Genomic DNA, 25,629 nt, shown 5'->3' with positions numbered 1-25,629 from the left:
GAGTCCTGTCATATCTTTTTACATGTTCAAAACACAATCTGCCAAAGTTAGACATTGTCCTCAAACAAGTTCCTGTTAAACCAAGAGCAGTTGTGCAATCAGGTATGTGCTCACAGACCTCAAACACAACTTCGTAACCACAGGAAAGAAGGTAATGCATTTTTATTGCACGTAAGGATTTAAGTAAGTTTGTATTTAAAGTTTCAGCTTTTGATTTTTTGTGCTATCAGTTTGAATTTGAATAGATCTTCCTCTCTATCTCATGGAAATATATAGTAACTCTTTGGAAGTACTGAGCAGGTTGATTATTTATTCTTTGGAGGATAATTTTAGGACGTAAAGCAGATGGAGCATGTGTCATTTGCCGCTTCTTATTTTTTTGTCTTTGTGTTAGAGTCGTGCACTAGCTGTTGGAAATGCTCCCGCCTCGAAATAGTCTTTGTCTTCTCCTACTTCTGTACGTCTGGAAGGGCATACAAATTTGACATTTTGAGTGAGTAATCCAAACCACAAATACTTTTAAGTATATTCCTAGTTTTATAATTACACATAATAATAAAAAAGTGTAAATAATATACGTTAGTGTCAAAGTTATGTAATGACTATGATCATTTAGTTAGTTACATAACGGCTCTCGGGCTTTGGAGACCTGAAGCTCTGACTGTGCTCTCTTTACATGCAGTCTTGTTTGACTATCTTTGATAAATGTACTGGCTGATTTGGAATAGTTTTTAACTGATGTACTTCATATCAGGCACCTTTTATACACAGAATGAAGTCATTTGTGGGATGCAGCAGCGATTGATTGCTTTCTCAGTGTTTTCAGAACAAATAGCTCACGAGGTTGTGTCTCCTAAAAAGGGAGGCAGATTTAGTCATTAACTAGATTTTAGAATTTAAGGCCTGTTTACTTTTTTGTTTGTTTTATCTCAACCAAGATACAGGAGAAATAGTGTTTTCATTCTGTTTATCCAATATGTATTTAATCATTAGTTATTGTCAGTTATTATTAATGTCTTGCTGCTGTGGCAGATGGCTGCCCCTCCCTGGTTCTGCTAGAGGTTTCTTCCTGCTAGAAGGGAGTTTTTCCTCCCCACTGTCACCAAGTGCTTACTCATAGACGGTCATTTCATTGTTGTAGTTTCTTGGCAAAATATAAATAAAAATGTGTTTAATTAATTCAAAGGTTCAGAGAGCAACAAAAGCCAAAAAGCAAAACAGAAAATTCAGGGTTGGAATAGAGTGTCATAAAAATAGTTTTGTTTTATTTTGCTTTAATTGATCTTTTACAGGATGCAAAATGAGCTAACAATATTAATATTGTTCAATATGAAATAAAAATGTATGCATTTACTCTGGCTTTTTAAAAAAAGAATATATTATTATGTTGAATAGACAGAAATCATGAGCCACGTGAAGGTGATGTGAGGCTGTTTGGCTCTAAGAACGTGTCAGAGGGCTGTGTGGAAATCTACCATGATGGGAAATGGGGCACAGTGTGTGACGACAACTGGGACATGGCTGACGCCCAGGTGTTGTGTCGCCAGCTCAACTTCCTTGGAGCCAAATCTATTGTGACTGGGAAGGACTACGGACAAGGTGGCTTTTATTTCCACTGATCCACCACCAGAGGGCAGTGAAATGATTGAAATTGTAGTTTGTGATTTCAGTTTAAACAAAGCAACTCTACATGTATGTGTACGCTCACCAACCACTTTTAGGTACACTTATTTACGCAGATTTCTAAGCAACCAATCACAACTCGGTGTATTTAGGAAATTAGGCATGGTTGGAGTCACTGAAGTTCAAACTGAGCAACAGAATAAGGAAGAAAGGTGATTTCAGTGACTTTGAATGTTGCATGGATGTTGGTGCTAGATGGCCGGTGTGAGTGTTTCACAAACTGCTGATCTATTTGGATTTCACTGCACAAGCACCTGTAGAACAGTCTGAAAAAGAAAAAGTATCCGGTGAGTATCGGATGTCTGGGCAAAAATACCTTGTTGATGCCAGAGGTCAAAGGTAAATGGCCAGTGACACAGAGAGTGTCACTTAGTGTGTGTCACCCTGTTTCACCCTGTCTGCAATTTGCAGGCTCAGATTGCACAAACTGAGTCACCCTGTCTACAGTTTCCATGGGCTTGCCCAAATTGGACAATAGGATATTGAAAAAACTGTTTCCTGGTGTGCTAAGTTTTGATTTCTGCTACACAATGTGGATGGTAATGTTAGAATTTGGTGTAAACAACCCAGAGGTACAACCCAGTTTCAGCAAGGTGTACCTAACAAAAGGGTAGGTGAGTGAATGAGTGCTGTCTAATATGTTATGGCAAGATGATTCAGTTTTTTTCAGTGTTGTGTCCATTTCCATTGTAGCGCCTGGACCTATTTGGCTGGATGACATCAATTGTAAAGGCACAGAAACACATCTCTTCACCTGTGAATTCAAAGGCTGGGGAGAAACTGACTGCACGCACAAAGAGGATGTTGGAGTAGTTTGTGAAACAGGAAGTAGGTATCAAAACTCTTACAAAAAAACTTTATGTAGAACCCATAATAGCACTGATGTGGTATGTGGCATCAATGCTTAATTAATTATTCTTTTTCAGGCATTAATGTGGACATTAATGATTCTACACAATCACTGGACCACGGCATCATTCTTTCTGACTTTCTCGGCCAAATCTTTGATGATGGAAATGGCTGTGACTTCCTGATCGTAGTGCAGAGTCCTACTGGGAACAAACAGGAGGATGGGACCCCAGAGATAAGTGAGAAAACCATCTGTGCTCACAAAATGATCCTGTCACAAATCCCATTCTTTAATGCTTCAGTGGGGATTACTAACATCACAGTCAACCTCAGCTTGCCCTGCCAGCCACATTTCACCTCCTTCATCAGGTATAATGAACGTAATGTTTTGCTGCATTTGCAGTAGATGACTTATTCTTTAAAACATCTAAATGTTTTGCAATCATCTACAAATGTGTACAAATTCTAATATTCGATAGTCTGATCTTCATTAGGTACATTTACACCCGTAAGATGGATGTGACCCTCTCCTCTGCACTGTGTCTCCACCAAATGGCTTCTAATTTTGGGTTAAAGCAGCTGATGGAGGACATTGGCCGACTGTTTTCTAAAATCCTCCCAGAAGACTCCACCTTTCACAACCAGGTGTCTTTTTACAAGTATGCAGTGGAGACCAAGGACTTAGTGCTTGAGGAGAACTGTGTCCAGTACATGGCCTGGAACTACCAAAACCTGACCAGGTCTCCAGCTTGGTCCGGCCTCTCAGTGGGGCTTCTTAGAGCTCTTCTTACTCGCTCAGATTTGGTGGCACCAGATGAATATTTTGTGCTGCAGTCTGTAGAGAGATGGATCAGTGAGAAAGGCGACTCCATCGATTTGGAAACGCAGGCTGATCTGTTGGGACGCATTCGTTTTCCTATGATTCCTGCTGAGAAGCTGTATGTGATCGAGTCCAGCTCTCCGCTCTACAGCACTCACAAGACCGTGTATCGTGATAATATGTTGAAAGCTTTTCAGTTTAACGTGCTCCTCTTCAGTAATCTGACAAAGCAAAAGTTCGGCAAAGAAAATAATGATTACCAGCCCAGGATTTACACTGCTGAGCCCTGGAGCATCGTTTTAGAGCTTTCAATCAGAACATCATCCTCTCAAACCCACTCAAGACCGATTGACAAACGGCAGCGCTACAATAACCGCTATATCCACGGCTATGGCTATGAAACTTCTTCCTACAGTCAAACCAGATCCAAGTCATTCAGCACACCTGTTCACAACAGCCTCATCTTCAAGGACACTGTAAAGAGGTGGCAAGCAAATATTCTCATGAACAGGCAGGAATGTTCAAACCATGGTGTGAGATGTGAGTCTTTTCCTGTGGCAAAGCTGACACCCCAAAACTACATCAGCCAAAGTGAAATCCTCTTTCGTAACCGGATCTTGCTGGTCTGCCAGGGCCAGTATGTTTGTCAAATCCAGGACTTCAAAAGCAATATGGCTTCCATCTCTGCAAATGCTACTCAGGTCCTTCCTTATCCCTGTGCTGGTGACCAGTTCACCTACCAGATTGTAGTGACACCAGAGTACGTGTGATGCAGCGTCAGCTTCAGGATCAATGCGTTCATCATTTTGTGTTCTCAATAACTGACCAAATCACTCTGTAACCCATGAAGTAATAAAGAAACAACCAATATTATCCATGTGAGTCATAATTGTTTTGACTACTGACCAGTATTTCTGACAAATATGTGAAAAAATATCTTTTGCCTCATATAACCATCCTAGCATAGTTTATTGACAGATAAAATGCGAGTTCTATACCATTTTTGTGTTTGTCTGATAAATTCGACATTTGTCATAAAAATCACCAGGCCAGGATTTACACTGTTAAGTCTGGGCGCTTATGTGGTGGCCCATCACACAGATGTCATTACAGTCAAATCATCTAATTCAGCACAATAATCCAATTTTTAAGGACAAGACGGCCAACTGATATTGTACGTGAGGCTAGACACTAAGGAAGGAAAAAAGGACTTTTATCAACTGGCTAAGCAGAGAGAGAGAAGTGTTGCGCAACAGGTTAGGGTGATCAAGGAGAAGTGAAGAGTGTCCTTTAAAAGTGGAAGGAGTACTTCCACCTTTAAAGGAAAGACAAAGGATTACTAAGGAGGAAGTGAGGGCTGCTATGAAGAGTGGGAAGACAGCTGGTCCAGATGACATTGCCTTGCCTGTCACGTTGCCTTTCCTGGGGTTAGCTTCTGCTTCTGGGGATGGGGGTTGGGCGTGCTCTCTTACCTAAGCTAGGTTAGCCTTCTTCTGCAAGCTTTTCAAGTACACTTTGAGGTTTGTGGGATTTTCCCCCTTTATAAATATTTTATCTCATTTCACTACAACATTCTTGCTTTAATCTAAAACGCAGTCATAGTCAGAGTAATCCCAAATTGGACTCTGGATTTGGACTTTTTACTTCTAATGTTCATTATTTTGTTAGTTTTCTTTAAAGATTATAATCTTGCTGGACAGTTTAGCTACTAGTCCACTAAAGGCCTTAACGATCGTCAAAAGAGGCCGGCTAAGTTGCCTCTTGACTGCCACTGAATAAAAAACAAACCAATAAACCAACATGCTCTATTACTTTGTTGCCTTCTCTCTTGGCTCTTGACGGAGGCAGTCGCACATTCTCCTTCTCCTTCTCCCTCTTCCCTCTCCCTTATCTTTCCTGGTTGGCTTCTCATGTCTTTGTATAGTCTTGCTTATTCTCTAACCCTAAGAGAGTCTCCCAGACTTGTTCTCTAAAAACCTAAAGAAGAATTATGGATTTGATCAACTGGTCCCTTAACGAAACTGACAACTCCTAGGCTTGGGAGAGCCTGATTGTCCTGCAGAGACGTTTGCTGCCGGATACTCGATGGTCGGTTGCGTCGTGTGTCTGGCGACACTCTCGATGGAGGACTTTGAATGACATCTACCAATTCGGAACCATGATAACAGAGTTCTGGCTGATTGGAGCTGGCTCAGACCTGGCTTATCGAAGAACAAGAAGCGGCTACAGCTGCTCAAAATCCCACAAGGCTGGCCAACATGATAGACGATGGGCAGGGCTGTGAGTACTCAGACTGTGTTTTTTTTTGGAACACAATATGGATAAGATCTTGGAGAAGCTCATGGCTCTGCATTATGGACAACATCTTGAAGAAGAACAACAGGAATTGAGAGACCTGGTGACCAGTGACGGACATTAGACCAACTGTAAAATTGGAAGCAGTTTGTTCGCACTAACCAAAACAGCTATCATCTTCATCTCATACGACCCCCCTGGTGCCAGCTGGATTCTCAAGGCAAAAGCTGACAGGAATAACAATTCTCTCCTTTAGATAACAAGACTGTGTTGTGACTCTCTTCCCCCTCCTTCAAGGCCACCCGAGTCGACCGAAGATTGTTGACTTTTGCTTAACCGGGTGAAGGGACACTTTCTCTCGGCTGAACACGGAACACACACACACACATGCATGCACACTGACACAGACCTACACTCACCCCCCACCCCCTCCAAATGCCTTTGAAGCTTATGTCTTCCATGTTGTCAGATGTGATGATTCATGTGCTATGTGCTGAGGTGTTTTTTTCTGTTCTCAAACTGATCTCCCCGTTGGAGCTCAGTCTGGGGGGAGATCTTTTTTCTCCTCGTCTCTCCTCATGTTGTGTATTTTCCATTGTTATACCTCTCTGACCTGTCTACCCCATGTGATGTTTGTGTAATGTATGTATGGTCGGAAGGGTAAGGTGGCGCTGGCAAAGGTCGGCAGCCTTAACCCAATTTCCTTCGGGGTCAACCTTCAGGATCAATAAAGTTTTATTGAATTGAATTGAATTGGTATGCATTTGCTTTGGCATCTTTTTAAGCTAATGCAATGCCACAACATTTATTTCCATCCACAGTTTATTATTTGGTGAGCTCTTCTGTTAATATTGACAGAGTCGTACTGCTCCATAAAGTCTTCTCATCCCAGAGATTCTCAATAGGTTTTGGGTCTGGTCTCTGTGTTGGCCAGTCCATGCGTGGAAATGATATCTTATGCTCACTGAACCACTCTCCCATAATCTGAACCTCACATACTAAAGCACCCCAAAGCCACCAACCCGGGTTGTTCTTGTAGACCCCAGACACGATGGGTGCATCATTTCATCTGCTTGTCTTTCTGACAAGTAGGAAGACAAATTTACTGTGGAACAGGGTAAATTTGGATTAGATGTCCTTTTTTCCATAACTCCAGAGCCCTATCTCTACACTGTGTTGCAAACTGAAGCCTTTTAAAAAAAAAAAATCCTCTCTGCCAAGTGATTTTCTTATGGCAGCTGTTTAGTCCTGATCCCCAAAGCCTAGCCTTGAGTTCTGCTGTTTAATTTGATTTGACCAAAACTCATTTCCAAACACGACCATCAAAGACGCAGCCACATTTCTTTCTGGAAGACAAAGCTTCACCACTGTCAGTTTTTGTAGTTTCAGCAGTCTCTTTAGTTGTTCTCTTTATTTAATGCACGCTAATATTTCGACCCTTCTAAAACAGAAAGATGTGTTTTTGCATGGTTGTTTGAGAAATGAGCAGCTACTCACTCCATCAGTTACGTTTAAATAACCTCAAACATTTATCACTACAGTAGGTCTCCAATGAAGCACTCTTACCTATTTGCATGGTGGTGATTTTTTTGTATTATTATTATCATTTTTCTTTTTTTAATCTACGCACCCCGGTTTGTTTACCCGTTTACTCTTGAAAACTGTAAAACACGTGACTCTAACAGTTACAGAAGTGTAGTCCCATTTTATTCTTCACTTGAAAATACATGTCAAATCGGAGAATGCAGGGCTGTATTGCGATGGATCACTTTCTTCACAGGTTAACTGGTGAAAATTAAACATTAGTGTTTCCTTTCTTATACAGATGAATGATTTTTCAGATTATAATTATTTCCTCTAACTTTTGGGGCCTTACAATCTCAAAGTCAGTGGTTGTTTCTTTTCCATTACTTGTCTGTTCTTTCTGCTTTTCTGCTGACATAGGGATCTTTATCCAATCACGAGTTCAAGTAAAGTGCAGACATTTTGATCCGACAAGTTTCGACTTACCCACAAAAAGTTATGCAACCAGTGTGGTCTTCTGCTTTAATGAGAAATGAAACTTAGGAAAGGTGCTTGGAAAAGAGGAGTTTAATGTGAAGTGAGACTCACAGAATCTGGAGGAGCGCACGTTCATTTAGACCCCTCTCCCCCTCTTTCCTTTGTCACGGGACTTTAAAAGGAGTGAACCTTGGGCAAGACACACTCAGGAGCACATTTGCGGACAGCGCAGCTCGATAACACAAAAAGGGTAATGTGGCTTTATTTTTTGTAAGGTTTTTAGATTTGACTTTGACTTTTTTTTTTCATGCACAAATTTGGTCGAGACATTTAATTTGAGTAGATTTTGCAGTGCGCTGTACTGAAAACAAAAGCAGCTGACGGAGCAGATTTCTCACATTATTTCTTTCTTGTTAATCACTGTGTCAGTCCTACACCGGAAGTCGAAAATGCTCACGCATCAAAATCTACGCACTCTTTGGATTCTTCTGCTTCTGCACGTATCTGCAAGGGCTTACAAATTTGACATCTTAAGTGAGTAATCACCAGTTTGCATACGAAGCAGTTCAAATAAATCCTATAGCTGCTATGCAGTAGATATGACTATGTGAGTATGAAAGTGAATTACAAATAGATTTTGAGAGTGACCAATTAACTTGGAATGAAGGGCTAGAATATGTGGTTTCCATCATCATGGTCTTTGCTCACATAACCTATTTTTATATATATTTCAATAGAAACACACCACGAACCGCAGGAAGGTGATGTGAGGCTGTTTGGCTCTAAGAATGTGTCAGAGGGCCGTGTGGAAATCTACCATGATGGGAAATGGGGCACAGTGTGTGACGACAACTGGGACATGGCTGACGCCCAGGTGTTGTGTCGCCAGCTCAACTTTCTTGGAGCCAAATCTATTGTGACTGGGAAGGACTACGGACAAGGTGGCTTTTATTTCCACTGATCCACCACCAGAGGGCAGTGAAATGATTGAAATTGTAGTTTGTGATTTCAGTTTAAACAAAGCAACTCTACATGTATGTGTACGCTCACCAACCACTTTTAGGTACACTTATTTACGCAGATTTCTAAGCAACCAATCACAACTCGGTGTATTTAGGAAATTAGGCATGGTTGGAGTCACTGAAGTTCAAACTGAGCAACAGAATAAGGAAGAAAGGTGATTTCAGTGACTTTGAATGTTGCATGGATGTTGGTGCTAGATGGCCGGTGTGAGTGTTTCACAAACTGCTGATCTATTTGGATTTCACTGCACAAGCACCTGTAGAACAGTCTGAAAAAGAAAAAGTATCCGGTGAGTATCGGATGTCTGGGCAAAAATACCTTGTTGATGCCAGAGGTCAAAGGTAAATGGCCAGTGACACAGAGAGTGTCACTTAGTGTGTGTCACCCTGTTTCACCCTGTCTGCAATTTGCAGGCTCAGATTGCACAAACTGAGTCACCCTGTCTACAGTTTGCATGGGCTTGCCCAAATTGGACAATAGGATATTGAAAAAACTGTTTCCTGGTGTGCTGAGTTTTGATTTCTGCTACACAATGTGGATGGTAATGTTAGAATTTGGTGTAAACAACCCAGAGGTACAACCCAGTTTCAGCAAGGTGTACCTAACAAAAGGGTAGGTGAGTGAATGAGTGCTGTCTAATATGTTATGGCAAGATGATTCAGTTTTTTTGAGTGTTGTGTCCATTTCCATTGTAGCGCCTGGACCTATTTGGCTGGATGACATCAATTGTAAAGGCACAGAAACGCATCTCTTCACCTGTGAATTCAAAGGCTGGGGAGAAACTGACTGCACGCACAAAGAGGATGTTGGAGTAGTTTGTGAAACAGGAAGTAGGTATCAAAACTCTTACAACTCTTTTGTAGAACCCATAGAAGCATTGATGCTGAATATGGCTTGATCACCGCTCATTCCCCCTTTGTTCATTACATTAATTATTCTTTTTCAGGCATTAATGTGGACATCAATGATTCTACTCACTCACTGGACCACAGTATCGGTCTGTCTGACTTTCTCGGCCAAATCTTTGATGATGGAAATGGCTGTGACTTCCTGATCGTAGTGCAGAGTCCTACTGGGAACAAACAGGAGGATGGGACCCCAGAGATAAGTGAGAAAACCATCTGTGCTCACAAAATGATCCTGTCACAAATCCCATTCTTTAATGCTTCAGTGGGGATTACTAACATCACAGTCAACCTCAGCTTGCCCTGCCAGCCACATTTCACCTCCTTCATCAGGTATAATGAACGTAATGTTTTGCTGCATTTGCAGTAGATGACTTATTCTTTAAAACATCTAAATGTTTTGCAATCATCTACAAATGTGTACAAATTCTAATATTCGATAATCTGATCTTCATTAGGTACATTTACACCCGTAAGATGGATGTGACCCTCTCCTCTGCACTGTGTCTCCACCAAATGGCTTCTAATTTTGGGTTAAAGCAGCTGATGGAGGACATTGGCCGACTGTTTTCTAAAATCCTCCCAGAAGACTCCACCTTTCACAACCAGGTGTCTTTTTACAAGTATGCAGTGGAGACCAAGGACTTAGTGCTTGAGGAGAACTGTGTCCAGTACATGGCCTGGAACTACCAAAACCTGACCAGGTCTCCAGCTTGGTCCGGCCTCTCAGTGGGGCTTCTTAGAGCTCTTCTTACTCGCTCAGATTTGGTGGCACCAGATGAATATTTTGTGCTGCAGTCTGTAGAGAGATGGATCAGTGAGAAAGGCGACTCCATCGATTTGGAAACGCAGGCTGATCTGTTGGGACGCATTCGTTTTCCTATGATTCCTGCTGAGAAGCTGTATGTGATCGAGTCCAGCTCTCCGCTCTACAGCACTCACAAGACCGTGTATCGTGATAATATGTTGAAAGCTTTTCAGTTTAACGTGCTCCTCTTCAGTAATCTGACAAAGCAAAAGTTCGGCAAAGAAAATAATGATTACCAGCCCAGGATTTACACTGCTGAGCCCTGGAGCATCGTTTTAGAGGTTTCATCCTCTGAAACCCAGTCCGGACAGTACAACAACCACTATAACAACTATGGCTATAATCCTTACAGTCAAACCAGATCCAAGTCATTTACCACACCTGTCCACAACAGTCTGATCTTCAAGGACATCGTGATGAGTTGGCAAGCAAATATATTCATATACAGGTATGAATGTTCAAACTATGGTGTGAGTTGTGAGTCTTTTCCTGTGGCAAGGCTGACACCCCAAAGCTACATCAGCCAAAGTGAAATCCTCTTTCGTAACCGGATCTTGCTGGTCTGCCAGGGCCAGTATGTTTGTCAAATTCAGGACTTCAAAAGCAATATGGCTTCCGTCTCTGCGAATGCTACTCAGGTCCTTCCTTATCCCTGTGCTGGTGACCAGTTCACCTACCAGATTGTAGTGACACCAGAGTACGTGTGATGCACCATCAGGTCCAGGATCTTTGTTTCCTTGTTATTTCATGGAGTGAAATCAATTGGCTTCATTATTATCCATGCGAGTCCTAATTGTTTTGATTACTGATATTTCTGACATATATATGAAACATATCTTCTTCACATATAAGAATCATAGCATCATTTATTAAAAAGGTGAAAAGGGGTTTCTGTGAAAATTGTATGAGTCATCTTCTTTTGAATGATTTGTTCCTGGTTAAAAGAAAATCCTGGTGACTTTGTTTCCTTATTATTTAGTGTGTTGCAATAAGATGCTTTCATTATAATCCATGTGAATTTTCTTTTTCTTTTTTATTACTGACAAATATTTTTCTGGCAAATAAACAGTGATTTCCGCATTATTTTTTGTGCATTCGTCTTATTTTGAAAGATTTGTTCCTTACAAGAACAAATAAATCATAATGTGGAATGTAATAGGCAGTTTAGCCTGATATGAAACACAGGACAAGTATAAATGTTACATTAATCACCAAATTGATTCATACGTTCATTCCACCAGACATAATGCATTCCGATTTATTAATATTATAAGTTGTTTCTTCCACAGGTTTTAGCCAAATTCTAGCAAATACATTACAGATCCAGACATGAACCCTGCTTAAATGGCATCTGCTGTCAGACAGTTTGTTACTGTCCAGAAGGAGAAGGAAGTATGACACTGATATGAGTAATAAAATGTCTTTACGGCAGATACTGCAGATACTCCAGTTGTTCTTTCCAAAACTAATCAGCAATTTTGTGTCATTTGTCTCACTGAAGCCTCGCTTCCCTGCAAGCTGGTTGTAAATTGTAAAGCTGTAAAGTATATGATGTATACTCTTATATAAGTAAATGAGTGATTTATACTAGAAGCTAGTTTGAAAACGCTCGGGAATGACTTTGTCATGATTTTTTACAAATATCTGAAGATGTATTTGTTCATACAGATGACATGTGAATGCAGTTCTGCACTCCACAACAGACTTTTGGCACATTTCTCAAAAACTGACAATATTTTTAACTGCTCTTCACAGGGGGTGTGCTTGAGCCAATGTACCTGCACAGATAACGGCAAGTGAAAAAGGTCAAAGGTCACACTCAAAGGTCTTAAAAGTTAAAATGAATAAAAACAACAGCTGTTAAGCCTGTCAGATTTATCTCCCGGTAGGACACCGAATACAAAACTGTTTACAGGGCTTTGATTAAAGGTTGTTGCAGTCTCACGTCATGAATCATGAAATTTTCCCAGGTGATTGTTTTTACCACCCTCCAGACTGTCTTCAAGTCTTCCTGCATTTCATCTTCACACAACTGAGAGTCATTCATGACAGCAGCGCCCCTACATGCCCGAGCAGGTGGGCAAAACAACAAGAGCTGTACCGAACCAGTCGATCAAACTACGCAATCTGTGTGGGCTTTAGATTTAAAGATGACCAAATACTTAATCTTTAGTCTAGTATAAACTCAGAACAACCGTTTGGTTGATAGAAAATAGATCAATTCACAAGTAGCCCCATCCTAAGGCGATTGTCTAATGTACTCTAATATATACTTACAAGAAGGAAAGGTTTGCCTATTTCATCATAAGGGCAGACTTGCTTTGTGAGTAATATCTGGCAGCTTTTTCATTATTGTGTCACTTAACCCACCAAAAAAATTAACCCCGCATGTCATGACATATTCTGTTTGTTTGGTCAGCCCCAAAATTTTGAAATTCCACATGGCTTTTATGAACAATGTTCTTCTTACTATGTAATCTTCATCATCTGAACATCCTCCAGAATTTCCCAATTTCCACCGATGTCAGATGCAACTAAGTGTGTCGTTATGGCAAAAGTGCACAACAACATAACAAACCAAGTTGCAAACATGCCGAGAATTAAGCATCACATTAATACTGAAATGTTCCGCAGCAAAGGGTCTCAGTCTCACAGCATCGCGGAGGGTTTTTGCCCCACTTTTCTTTGCAAATGTGAAGGTTCAGCTGTGTAGAAGATAGATTGCGCATCCAAATGCAGGAGTGAGGAGATCAAAACGGCGTTAATGCTAACAGAAATACAGGAAGTTCAAAATGTCACAGAACGGGAGCAAACACAAGGTGACAGAGCTAAAAGAGATGATAGGACAAAGGCACAGAGGTGGCACATGGAGGCACAGAGGTATACAGAGGAGCTCAAGCTGGTTTGAGGTATTTGTGCTAATACGCTGTTTGATTTCACCAAATGTGGTGCAGTGCATTACGGCCAAACATCTCCACTTTGTTCCAGAAGTCTCGTGGTTTGTTCAGATGCAACTTTACAAACGCAAGCTGCGTGAAAGAAGACACTTTCTCCTGAGCAACCCTCACAACCAACATTTCTTCAGTCTTTTTCTAATTGTTCTGTCACGAACTTTAAAATTTAACCTGCTAACCGAGGCCTGTAGATCCTAAGGTGTAGCTCTCGGGTTTTACACAATTTGTCCGAGGATAGTCTGACCTTAGGGTGAATTTCCTGGAAGATTGCGACACATTATATTAACACATAGCTAAATGCCCCAGATCAACAAAGTTCAAAATCTTCTGCTTTTCAAGGACTGCTCACACTTAGCTGATGCTCAGTTAATCGAGTATATTTTATTAGCAGCACCTGACTGCTACTGACCCTTTTCATTTCTATGGAATAAAGGGTAGCAGTGAAGGTGTTCTTAGCGTTTTAGATGTTTCACGTGACTTTTTAAGAAAAAAAAGAACTATGCTAACAACTACTGGAATACTGAAAACACATTTCTGATTTCCTCTGAGTCTGTTGGATGTAGCTCAGAAAGTAGCAGCTCATTTACTAATGAGAAGGTTGGTAGTTTGATACTTGGCTGCTCCAGTCTCTGATGTGTTCCTCACAGTATGAATGTGTTTGAATGTTAGATAGAAAGGTGTAGTCACTATATTCAAACCAGTCCCATGTCCCAATTCCCAATGTGTAAGAGGAAACAGCTTTCTAGTGGATTTGGATTTCTGTGGGAATTAGCAGGTTAAACAAATTGCACAACATCTATTCCCCTCTTTAAGTTGCTCATCATTTAAGGAGCTGCCCACAGTACCAAAGTCACGAAACGGTAGTGCCTTTGTCTGCAGAGGAAATGACTGTACATTTTGTACAAACTTGATATTTTACAAGTCTGTGCCTGTTAGGTAAAAGTGAAAGTTCCTGTAAACACACTCACCGTAGTTACCCAGAGAGGCACCACTTATTAAAATGCACTGAAGAGACTAAGAAAGCTTTTTGGATATTATCAGCAGACTCATGGTGACTAACATCTCAGTTGCTAACATCTGTGGATGTGGACATTTGACCTCAGAGTGCGTGGAACTTCAAACAGATGTTTTCTTCCACATCGGTGTCCCTGAAGCAGTTTCCTAATGCTGATTCACTGTCTTCCATTGTCACCGGTGAATTGCGAATAGCTGCAATGATGGATGGAAAGTTATTGGAAATACCCCGTGGGTTGTGGCTGGGGGTGCAAAGAGGGGCTGGACAGTTGGAAATCCGCGTGGCGGTCAGGTCATGTGCAATGTGTGCAGATAACAGGCGAGGGGTCTGTTTGGGAGTCAGAGGATGTGGGTCAGTGCCACAGCACCCACCAGTACCCACAATGAAAACCTCTTTTTTTATGCCTTACTGGGCACTTCCTTTTGAGAGTATTCCTGGCCTTGCAAGTCTGTAATTTAGGGAATGGAGGTTCAGGCCATTTTTAAGCCCCTTTTGGCATTTGTAGCTGGTAATGTACACAGAGGGGGCTGCTTACATTGCACTTCTTTGACAAATCCGCCCTCTTTCAACGAATTAAAACCAAATGTTGATACAATCATCCAGATCTCGACTGGTGGATAAAACTGTTCTAAAGAGAGAGTCGCAGTGCGGGAAATCGCTCAGAATGGTCTTGCTCTGAGGTAATTTGAAATATACCCAGGAGCTCAGGACAAGGGTGTGATGTGAGCAGAGCCCACCACATCAGTCAGCATATGAGTGTAAAGGAAGCAGAGTGTTTGGACAGGAGGCAGCAGGCCTTGCCTTAAAGAAGGCATCTGGTGTTCCCCCAGTGCCCCTGGTAAACAGTTGTATTAAACAGAAGCATATTTCTGGCAATTCTGTCTCAGATGTGTCACTTCCTTTTGTATGTTTGTCTTGATTTTTCTCACACCCATCTTCTGTGGTATTGTCCCTCTAAGGTCTATTGTTTCTGGTAAACTGCACTCTGTTTACGAGTCATAACGACTTACCAGAGTTCAAACAGTTTGGGAATTTTTCTTATCTAATTGGTGGTGATCTCACTCCAAAGGTACATGTAAATACAACGGTAAAATAAATGTCTGAATTTAACAAAGGTAATGAGTTACGCAGATGACACCAATTTGGTTGTACCATTTTGCTTTCTTCCTCTCCCGCCTGTGTTTTTTAAATTTTTTTTCTTTAACACAGACATCAAGTAAAAGACCTGTGGAAAAGAAAAACATACAAAAATTGTTCAGCCATGAAAAACAGTGGAAATATTTGCCGGAGTGGCCAGAGGACTCACAGTCAGTGGCCAAATATGATGTCAGGGAGCGAGGCAGCCACAGCAGATCCAGTCCCCTCTCTGGCATTCTTCTTCATTCATCATCAGCTCTAATCGCTGAATACTGTACATCATGCCCTCGCTGTGATCTCGCCCTCCTGTGCCAGAATCAACACAAGAGGCCGCAACCCTAAAACTCTTAAGATCCTCAGTTTCCAGAATCAGCGGTAAACTTTCCATCTATTTCTGTACATGAATACGGGATGAGGAACGACTCAGGAATTCGACTATAGCATAATGTTTCTTTCTCGGCAGGCTGGGGGTGGGAGCTGCTGAATTGCTGCCAGACTGAGCTCATTAACTTTAAGGGCATGATGTCACTTCTCTCCACCGTGCCACACCTCCTTCTGTCAGACAGTGTTTTAGGAGTTCCTGAAAGTGACTATAAGATACATAAACACTCTCGCTAAATTCCAACCTCAGATAACTGCGCAGCGTGGGCTACAGATTACTCAGCCTGACCCACGTTAGGATTTACTCATAGGTGAATTATCATGTGTGCAAATGTTTAAAGCATCTAAAATCAATATTTTTGTGACAGTGAATCAAATGTTGCCGTGACAAGACCTGGCAACGGGAAAGGAGTTGAGCGATGAACCTGCAGGGGATTGTGGCCTGAATTTCCCGCTACCCACAGCTTAAGTGAGATTTATAGCAATTTTTAGTAAATTGTTTGTCTGTCCAGGCCACAGCTTTGCCAAATGGTTTTGCCCTCACAGGAGTCTCATTGATTTTATAGGATAGTTTTTTAGCATGATAGAAGAATTATTTATGCCAAGACAGAGATTTCCTCCAGGAGTTTGTTAATGCAAAAAACTGGGCTAAAAGACACTAAATATCAGTGTTGCTCCATGATTGCTGAATGTGTTTTTAAAAGGTACGGCAACAAATGGCTTATATAGTTGTTGCTGTACTGGGGATTTCTCTCAGGATGTGATAATTGAACCACTTCATTTAATGAGACTATACAGACTTTTTTTAAACTTCCACAGTATTTGCTCCTTTTGGTCTCCTGTTAGTGGAGAAATGTAGTCACAAGACTATTCTGGTGTGCTGAGCCATTGCCTCATGGTGTCCAGTACAGTGACTATAATGAATATCATGTATTAACAATAGTAATACATTGTAATACGTCATATTTATTATCATTAAAACAAACAAAGCTCCTGTCCTTATCTAACAATTTAAATGAGTAACACAGACACACACACACGTCCATCTAGAAAGGCTTTTCATTCCAAAGTTGTATTTTAAGTTAGTAGCATAGTTGTAAACGTCAGTAAGATTTAGTCTGACGCTTTCTTACCTCTGGAGTTGAATCCAGATGTTCAGGTTCCAAGCTCTTTGATGCCTTTTGTAGGCATTTATATATAATCCACTGAGAAATTGTTTATTATGATTAGAGAAACAAATGTTACCTCTGTGGCAGGAACCACACAAACTGAAAAACAGATAGTTTTTTATGCCAAATTTTAGTTTTTACTGTTCTACCGTATTTCGGAGGGAAATATTGCACTTTTTTATTTACTATTTCTTAAAAACCTTGAGATAAAAAATGATAAAATATAAAATGTTTCTATAATTAAAACAACGCGAGAGTTTACACGCGCGAAACCACACAAGGAATAAGTCAAATAATTAGTTAAATGAAAGAAGGAGCCTTAAAAAAGTACAAAAATTAAACAATTAAAACATTTTAAAATATTTTTAGATGCCCATTATTTCCATTGTAATACCTACATACTCTCACTGCAAGACTTGTACTTTTATGGAGTGGCGTGCAAGAGTGAGGAAACACTTCGCGTAAAACTTACGAAAAAAAAAGGAAAAAAAGTCACAAGTCCCAAAATACGTGTGTCACAGGGTGATGCTGTTTGTTATCACCGTCGTTTCCTAAAAACAATTATCCGCCTCCTCATGCATCAGCCTGAGATTTACGTAGTTTAAGGGGTGCGTGTGTAAAGTCGGCAGCTCCTGACCTCTGTCGCGCTCTTGCGCTCTCTGGCCACCGGAGGGGGGGAGGAGTTTGCTGCTGCCTGCTAATAAAACGTGGCTGCTGCTGCTGAGGGTAGTGGAAAACAGACTTGGTGTGCAGTCTTTAGCAGGATTACACTTTCTCTCGTGCCCTGTGCATCATTTTATGCACAGCACCGTCGTGCGTCGACTTCTAGCCAAGGACAGCGACTCGTTTCCTTTAAACCCGACAGGCAGATCTATATCTATACCCTCACTCACTTTTCCAGTTTCAGTTAGAAAGCGTAGTTTTCAGAGATGACCTGGACGATGAAGAGATGTTTTGTCACTCTGGCCATCCTGTGTCTTTGGCGAGTGCAACAACTGGCAGAAGCCTGCAGCTGCTCCCCGAGGCATCCCCAGCAGGTGTTCTGCAACTCAGACGTCGGTAAGTTGATTTTTAGACTAACAATCAACACATCAAGTTGTGTTTTTGCCATTAATGTATTAGTTAGCAATGTCTAGGATAAATTGGTTTGGGGTTTTTTTTTTTTCCCCCACAAGGAAACCATCGTATTCTGAGAGGGAGACTGCCCAGCTCCCGTGTTTACAGTTGCAGTGGGAGGAGGATGGAATTTTCTGTCCCCCAGTCTTTCTTTCCACTGCCCTCCTCTTTTTCTCTAATCTTCTGTTGATAGTTTCAATGCTCTTTCATAGACACATCAATATACTGTCTGGAGTTTTGTCTTCTTCAATACCATTTTAGGCTTTTTTTTTATCTACAGTAAACCACATTATTCCTTGTTGTTGCTAAGGAGACTTTAAACAAAATCATTTGTGTTTGTGCTTGTTTATGACAACATGAACATAACTTCATTTTCTTTCACCAGTATCACCTCAGTGATCATATAGTTTACTGAAAGGCAAATTCATTTAATCCCACTCAAACGCTCCTGAGGATAATTTCCCTTTAATTTCGCCTGTTACAAAAAAGTACTTGTTGCTGCCTTCAACACAGACCTTAAGCTAACAGGACTGTTAACAGTGACCAGCCTGTCCAGCTCCGGGTCTTTTTTCTTGCTTCTGAGATGGCTGAGTGTGTGGCATGTGGACAGAAGGTGACTTATTCAAAGATTTTTACTCACTGGATTCCATTGCTCAAGAGGATGAATAAACTTTATTATGCTACCTGAGAATGTACACAAATGGAAAGTCAGATACCGCACTAAAAGGGAAGACAATTTCTCTTTCTTATTACCCTATTTTGGTGCTTTAGGCTTTACAAAGTGAACCTATTAAAATAAGTTCTGTTTTTTGATTAGGCAGATTGTGCAGAACTCTAGAAAAACGAAGATGCTGGCAGTCATCTCAGCCTCACAGCTGATTCACCTCATTTCCATCTCTTAAGTCAGTTTCTAACATGACCTTGACCCTCCGCTCCTGCTTCAGCACCATGGATAGACCCTCACATAAACATAAACCACCATAGAGTCTCGGGGAATCTGTTCCTTGGCCAAATATTCTTGAGTTCGTGTCTTCGGGGGTTTAGGCAAAGTTTAAGAGTGGGCTCAAGCTAGTTGGAGAAGAAAAGCGCCAGCAAAACTTCACCAAGTTGCTGGGTCACAGAGAGGGCAGTCAACTGTTGCACACTTGCACAACTTATTTAAACGTCAGAGAGAAGTTTCGGGAATTTACGAAATTGTTGGCATTCCACTTCACCACCCCATGAACAGACTGCTACCTCAGTGGGTTGATGAATTTTTGCATTAAGCAAGCTCATTCAAAATTCTTATTCTTCTTGGGCTTAAAATGAAGGTGAATCATGTTTTTCTTTGAACCATGGGCCACTTGTGTTATAATAAATGATGTGTGTGTATTAAATACAGCATTCCTATGTAGATTAAAATAAGTCAAGATACTATCTTAATAAGTGCCAGACAGCTAACTGACTTGGAAGTATTGCTAAAGTTTCACATAGCTAGTGCTGGTTTTGGTTTTTGGAGATTACAGATACTTACTGAAGAGCAGTTCATTTCCACAGTGCAGGAAGATCATTACACCACTTGTGATGTCATTTTTAAAGGTGGGCCTTCGTATAACCTGAAAGTCGATATAAAATGAAAATTCCAGATGCAAGTTTGATACTAAGATTAATGGAGGCTTAAGCCTTGAGCCAGAGTTTTTAATCTCATAACAGTGGTTCTCTTTTTTTTTTTTAACCTCAGTTGATCGCCATGGTAACTTATGCTGCAGACTTAACCAGCTTATTTTCAGAGATTTGGATAAACATGGAGATGGGTTGGTTTGATGTCAGTGAGCAGTGATAGTTAAGGATAAGTAGCACCTTTTAGTATCTATTGCAACTCCTGGGTGCTACAGGAACAAAAAAAGCACACACACACACACACACACAAAATCAGAGACTTCTTTTATCCTTGTATCTGGAACAACAATGATTTTCAATTCAATTCAGTTTTATGTCTACAGGACCAAATCACAACAGTAGGAAACCTCGGGCAAAACCAGAACCAGGGAGGGGCAGCCATCTGCCATCATGTTCCTATTTAGTGAAGTCAGCTGTTGGTCAACTTTGTGCAGAAGAAGAGTCTAATGTCTTGTCAGAACCCCCCTTAACTGGGAGTCAGCACAGAGGCTGATAGAGAAAATGTGATTAGGAGAAAAAAGTAACTGCCACTGATTGGTGTATATGGTTTTATCCAGCAAAGTAAGTCTGGCTTTGTAGAGCCTGGTTTGTAGTGCACGCCTAGGATCAAGTTTTGTTGTAAACAGTTCCACTGTCAAAACAGTCAGAGCAATCTTTCCTCATAAATGGAAATCTATCTTCTGGTTCCTTGGCGGAGGCAGAGGAATGTTGGGTATTCATAAACCGCACTCATTATTCTTTACTTTTCTTTTTCTTTTTAAATTTAAAAACTATCTGTGCTGCTTTTTGTGAAGAAAGAAAATGAGTCATATTGGTTCCTGAACAGAAAGTTAACATTAGTGGGTACGACTTCTGGGACAAAAGCAGCCCATAAATTGCAAGCTGTGCAAACACAGCTGATATTAAAACCAGATTTCCGTCCTTTGAGCTGGACAGAATTTGTGCAAATAACCACAGCAGCTGCCTTAAGCTCCAGCACCACTTGCAATAGCGCGCTGGATTGATCCGTGCAGTGCGACACTTGCAACTCCCCTTTAGGAAACTGCATGTGAACGTTATGTCCATGGCCTCAGTCACATGCAGACTGTAAAAAAAACATTTTTTTATGCAAGGCATAACAAAACTAACGGCTAATGTAGATGGTGAGATTTTAAAGTTATCTTCGTCCATAGCTTCATGTGTTTGCGTTTTACATCGGATGCTCTTCCCTGAAGGCGATTTGTATCCCTGGCTGGAATCGTACCGGGGACCTTTTGCTTACCACACGCACACCGATGAGGTGATGAGTATTTAAACTCTACAATTGTCCGTTTTTAAAAGGAAAACAAAGGATTACCTCAGATTAGTCTGTATCTCTTTGCACAGGATCAGCAGGGTAGTCAGTTTGAATTTGTACTTGACTTTTTCGCACTCTGACCGCTTTGTGGCTCCTCGGAGAGGAAGACGAGGGCACATGCTCTTCAATTACATGACATGCATTTGCTTTTTTGTTCTTTGTTTTTAAAACCCTCCCATGACCACAATACTGCATGCAAAATATTGTGTTTATTGTTTGAGTAACTAGAAAATTAGATGGTTCCTTCGGTTTCCAGTTCTGTGAAACTTATGATTTTTAAAGGGCTTTGTCAGCCTGTTCCAGTAAACATCCAGGCCCTGGCAAGAACTCGCGTACATACTATATACCAGCACAGAGAATAAAGTTGTACTTCTAAACCGCTCGAACAGTTTGTGGAGGAAAAATCCATCAAATCAAATAAGTGGCATGTCAAAGGAATATCACATTAATTAGCTTAAAGATCCTTTTTTCCCCGATAACTTGCCTTATTTTCTCATGTACATGTAACTCAAGAGCTACACCTAATTCTAAAACATGCTAAGATTATATATCAGTATGCGCATAAGACCCCATTTTCAGTATTTTTCACTTTATGCCTCTTTAACATCCTGTGGTTATTTCCACCTGCTCTAATTCCTGCTTTTAGGCGTAGAAGAAGAGGTCTCTGTTTGATTCGACACATTGGAGCAAAGGGGGATTACCGCTAATACACTCTGCTGAGAAGTTGGAGAGTTTCTCGGCATGGCTACCTCACTCTGCATCAAAGCGAGGGAGGGAGGGAGGGAGTTTGTGATATGTAAACAACAAAAAAGAAAAAGAGAAATCCGGTGACTGGTGTAGATTATCCCTAACACAGCTTTTCTTTTGTATCCCTCTTGACTTTAAAGGGCCGTCTTCTCCTTGTATACACAGCACATTGTTACGCTAAGAATACTTCGGCAATGTGACTGCCTTCCCGTGCTTGCTTCAGGACCCATCACTCCATCACTCCATGTGTGCTCACATTCTCCTTTTTTCTCTTGCTTCCTTTTGTCTGGGATTGATGCTTTAGACCCTTAAAAGGAGATGTTCTCTAAGCCTCATGAATGAGGGCACATATGGCTCACATCTTCATAGCTTCATATAAAAAAAGGCAAATGAAAGGGCTTGATATTATTTGGCAAGGAGCGATCAGAGACAGTCAGTAGCTGCCACCTTGGGAAAGCAAGGACTGAAGTGGAACTTGAGAGAGAACATCTGGTTAGTGTTAGCTCTGTCGCTTGCTTCCTTGCAGTCCTGTGAATATACAGTAACTGCCGGGTGTCTGGTTGCAGCTGACATGTGATCATACTGTACTGCACTTCCACATTTTGAACACACATGGAAAGAGCAGCAACTTTGAAAAACACAAGTTGATTTGTGTTTTTTTTGTTTTTGTTTTTTGACTACTCGGGATTTTAGCTCAACGGCTCATTTGTATGGCTCTAATAGTAATTTTCCATTAAAGCCTGTTTTTTTTCCACATGAGCTCTTTTCTTCCAGCTTCAGAGTGCAAGAGAGAAAAGGAGGAGGCTACATATGAAAGGAGGAGGTTGATTTGCATGTCAGCACCTCTCTCCAGACAGAAAGGCAGGCTGGCTGAGAGGCCTGGGGGCGGGGGGCACTCTAGTTCAGCTTTTTCAAAGACTGCTGACTGGCTTCCTCCTGTGTCGGCCCAGGAACCTGGGAACAGGCAGCATGCATTCCTCCCTCTGATTGCAGCTGATGAAACACTCATGCGCCTCTGTCTTCCCAGGACCTGGCACATGCAAACTTCTCAGATTCAAGCCACAGCAATGTGCTGCGGCCAACTCCAGCATGCCAAACCTGGGCAGGGCTTAGATCAGATACAGATAGATGCGGATTCATTTCAGTTTTAACATAACAAAGCAGCGTTCCAGTTACAAAGCTGGCATTCACACAAAATGAATGTTAATGCAAGTTGTTTTTTCTCTTTTTTTCTTGTCTTTATCCAGTTATCAGGGCAAAGGTAGTCGGAAAGCAAGAGGTGGATGTTGGCAATGACGTCTATGGGGATTCCATCAAACGGCTTAAGTACGACATTAAACAGATCAAGGTATTTAGGACAAAGCTATTGCATTTATCATTTTTCTTCCATGTGTAAAAACTTCAGTGGAATCTAAATGTTTTTGCTTGAATTCCCAGATGTTCAAAGGTCCCAGCAACGCTATCGATGCCTTCTACACAGCTCGCTCTTCTGCGATGTGTGGAGTGTCTCTGGAGACTGACGGCAGGAAAGAGTATCTAATCACAGGTATGACTTTCAGTGCAGTGTAAGGCACATGTTGTGTAATATAACAAAACATGTTCTTTAATGTGGCTTCATATAGATTCTTATATATCCTCTAGATTTACACTTTGCTCTCCTTCCACTGTAGGAATGCTGGAGGCTGATGGGACAATGCACGTCACTCTGTGTGGCTTATTTGAACCCTGGGACAACCTGACTACCACTCAGAAGATGGGTCTGACTGAGCGCTATCAAATGGGCTGCGAATGCAGGGTATGGAAAATTTATGATTAAAAGTCTAAGGGAGTAGTTAAAGTTTACATTTACCAGATGATCACTTCCCAGTTGCATAAAACAAATCACCGCTAGATGCACGATGTTGTAACGATCACTGTGCTTTTTCTGATCCTCAGATCACCTCCTGCAGCTCCATCCCCTGCATGATCAACAGCCCATCCGAGTGCCTTTGGTTGGACTGGTTGATGGAGAAGACTGAAAATGGAAGACAAGCTAAACACTATGCATGCATCAAGAGGAGTGATAACTCTTGTGCCTGGTACAGAGGCTCTGCAGCGCCCAAAAAGGATTTCATGGACATCGAAGACCCTTAACTTTACCACTGTGCACATGTCTGCAGTTTAAATATGCCACCATAGAAATATCAAAAACAAAAATAAAAAACTCATCAAATTCCCCTTCTTTTAATTATCAAAAAAGCTGTAGAGTGGATTTTTAAAAAAGGAAAAAAAAAAGGTTTTAATTGCAGATCTCATGTTTTCACTTATCATTCCTATGAGCTCAGCGCTTTTTGCCACACCGGCCCCTGAATCTGAAGCACATCCTCATAAACCACTTCTCCTCCAGCTGGAACAAAGGGGGGAAAACACCATAATTCAATGATACAATTTCTTCCTGAGCTATTAATCTGTAATTCTTTATTCAAGTTTTAAAGGGTTCTATAATTAAAATAACATGTACCTACTGATCAAAGTTCTTTGAATCTGCTTTGATAAATAACACCAGGAAACAATCATCATCCTGGCAGAGCTATCACAGGGAACAGGAGCATGCTTTTTAAATGTGTGGCAACTGATTTGTGTTAAAGCACGACTCTTTAACCACAGTCGCTGCTTTTCTTATACTATAATCCTGAATAGACAAGAAGGCACTTTGAACATAATTATATCGCAACATTCATATTGTCTGTAATGAAAAAAACATGTTGGAATTAAAAGAGGATCAAATCCTCCATGGTTTGTTGTTTTGTTTGTTTTGTTTCTGCATATATAGATCACAGCTCTAGGCACTGTTATACTTTAGTACATGTGAGCACATATTTTATTTAAGGTACTACATATAATAATTATTGGGAAAACACTTAAATTCTCTTTTTTTGATAAATAAAATATGTAAATGTAAGTGTATGTATATACTGTGGGAAAAAAATTAAATGGCCCATCGGCTTGGTCAGTGGAAAACAACAAGATCATTGAATTGTTCCCTTAATTTTTGTTGCAGTATATTTAAATAAAGAACACCATATATTTTCTTAACATTAGTAAAATACATTTTTGTTGGGAATAACAGATTGTAACCAATCATTTTTCTCGCACTGACGGTACTAAGATTGCTGTCAGTGTGGCGCAAATGTGACATGAATAATTAATATGAGAGTGTAAAAAGATTCGTCATTTGAAACTGTAGTCAAGTATGATGTGTTGGTTTCACATGGGACTTTTTTTTAGAGATAAGATGACTTTTGTATGCATAGCCATCTGAAACATTACTGTACATTTGACCCTTACAATTAAATTCATAAACCTCTTTCGGTGTGCTCAGTATTTTCATACCAGTACATGCAGCAAGCACACTTTGCTGCTAAATCTAAATGCCTAGGAATGTGCATTTAGTGCATCATTTTAGCTTACTAAATCTGTAATTTAGAGACTCGTTTGAGGCAATCTACTGCCGCCTACTGGAGACAACAGCAACGTGACATTCACGAGCCAATCCATGTGCCCAGATCAAGCAAACATGAGTCCATTCAGCATTTCACAGCATGCAATCCTTTTTCACTGTAGATTTTAAATGCGTTACTATTCTAACATTAAAATGTCCTGCTCTTAGGATAACACTGCTGGTCTTTGCAATGACAATCGAATGAAATGCAATCTTAGAAAGAAAAGCAAATGAAAAATCATCATTAAAA

The 25,629-nt window shown here is 40.8% G+C and overlaps 3 protein-coding genes across 4 annotated transcripts; all 3 read left to right on the top strand.

Annotated features, from left to right (window-relative positions):
* The first annotated feature begins 330 nt into the window (after positions 1-330).
* On the top strand, positions 331-4,195 carry LOC120744709 (galectin-3-binding protein A-like). 2 transcript variants are annotated; one of them, XM_040049243.1, is made up of 5 exons: positions 331-493; positions 1,396-1,599; positions 2,377-2,511; positions 2,610-2,901; positions 3,027-4,195. In XM_040049243.1, exons 1-5 carry the CDS (start codon positions 346-348, stop codon positions 4,120-4,122), a joined length of 1,875 nt encoding a protein of 624 aa, XP_039905177.1. In that variant the 5' UTR covers positions 331-345; the 3' UTR covers positions 4,123-4,195. The 2 variants fall into 2 exon arrangements, with proteins under 2 accessions (XP_039905177.1, XP_039905182.1); XM_040049248.1 differs by lacking the exon at positions 1,396-1,599.
* A 3,494-nt stretch (positions 4,196-7,689) lies between these two features.
* LOC120744720 (galectin-3-binding protein A-like) lies at positions 7,690-11,467 on the top strand. Its single transcript, XM_040049263.1, has 6 exons — positions 7,690-7,898; positions 8,078-8,182; positions 8,386-8,589; positions 9,367-9,501; positions 9,618-9,909; positions 10,035-11,467. The coding sequence occupies exons 2-6, from the start codon at positions 8,098-8,100 to the stop codon at positions 11,089-11,091; spliced, it is 1,773 nt and encodes a 590-aa protein (XP_039905197.1). The 5' UTR covers positions 7,690-7,898; positions 8,078-8,097; the 3' UTR covers positions 11,092-11,467.
* Positions 11,468-17,753: 6,286 nt separating this feature from the next.
* Positions 17,754-25,244, top strand: timp2b (TIMP metallopeptidase inhibitor 2b). The gene is made up of 5 exons (XM_040049336.1): positions 17,754-18,099; positions 23,146-23,246; positions 23,336-23,444; positions 23,569-23,693; positions 23,834-25,244. Exons 1-5 carry the CDS (start codon positions 17,970-17,972, stop codon positions 24,029-24,031), a joined length of 663 nt encoding a protein of 220 aa, XP_039905270.1. The 5' UTR covers positions 17,754-17,969; the 3' UTR covers positions 24,032-25,244.
* Positions 25,245-25,629: the final 385 nt, after the last annotated feature.

Source organism: Simochromis diagramma, unplaced genomic scaffold, assembly GCF_900408965.1.
Source record: "Simochromis diagramma unplaced genomic scaffold, fSimDia1.1 OVJJ01000321.1, whole genome shotgun sequence".
NCBI classification, from domain to species: domain Eukaryota; kingdom Metazoa; phylum Chordata; class Actinopteri; order Cichliformes; family Cichlidae; genus Simochromis; species Simochromis diagramma.
Note: the sequence above shows the minus strand (reverse complement) of the source record. Positions and strands in the feature narration are given on the sequence as shown.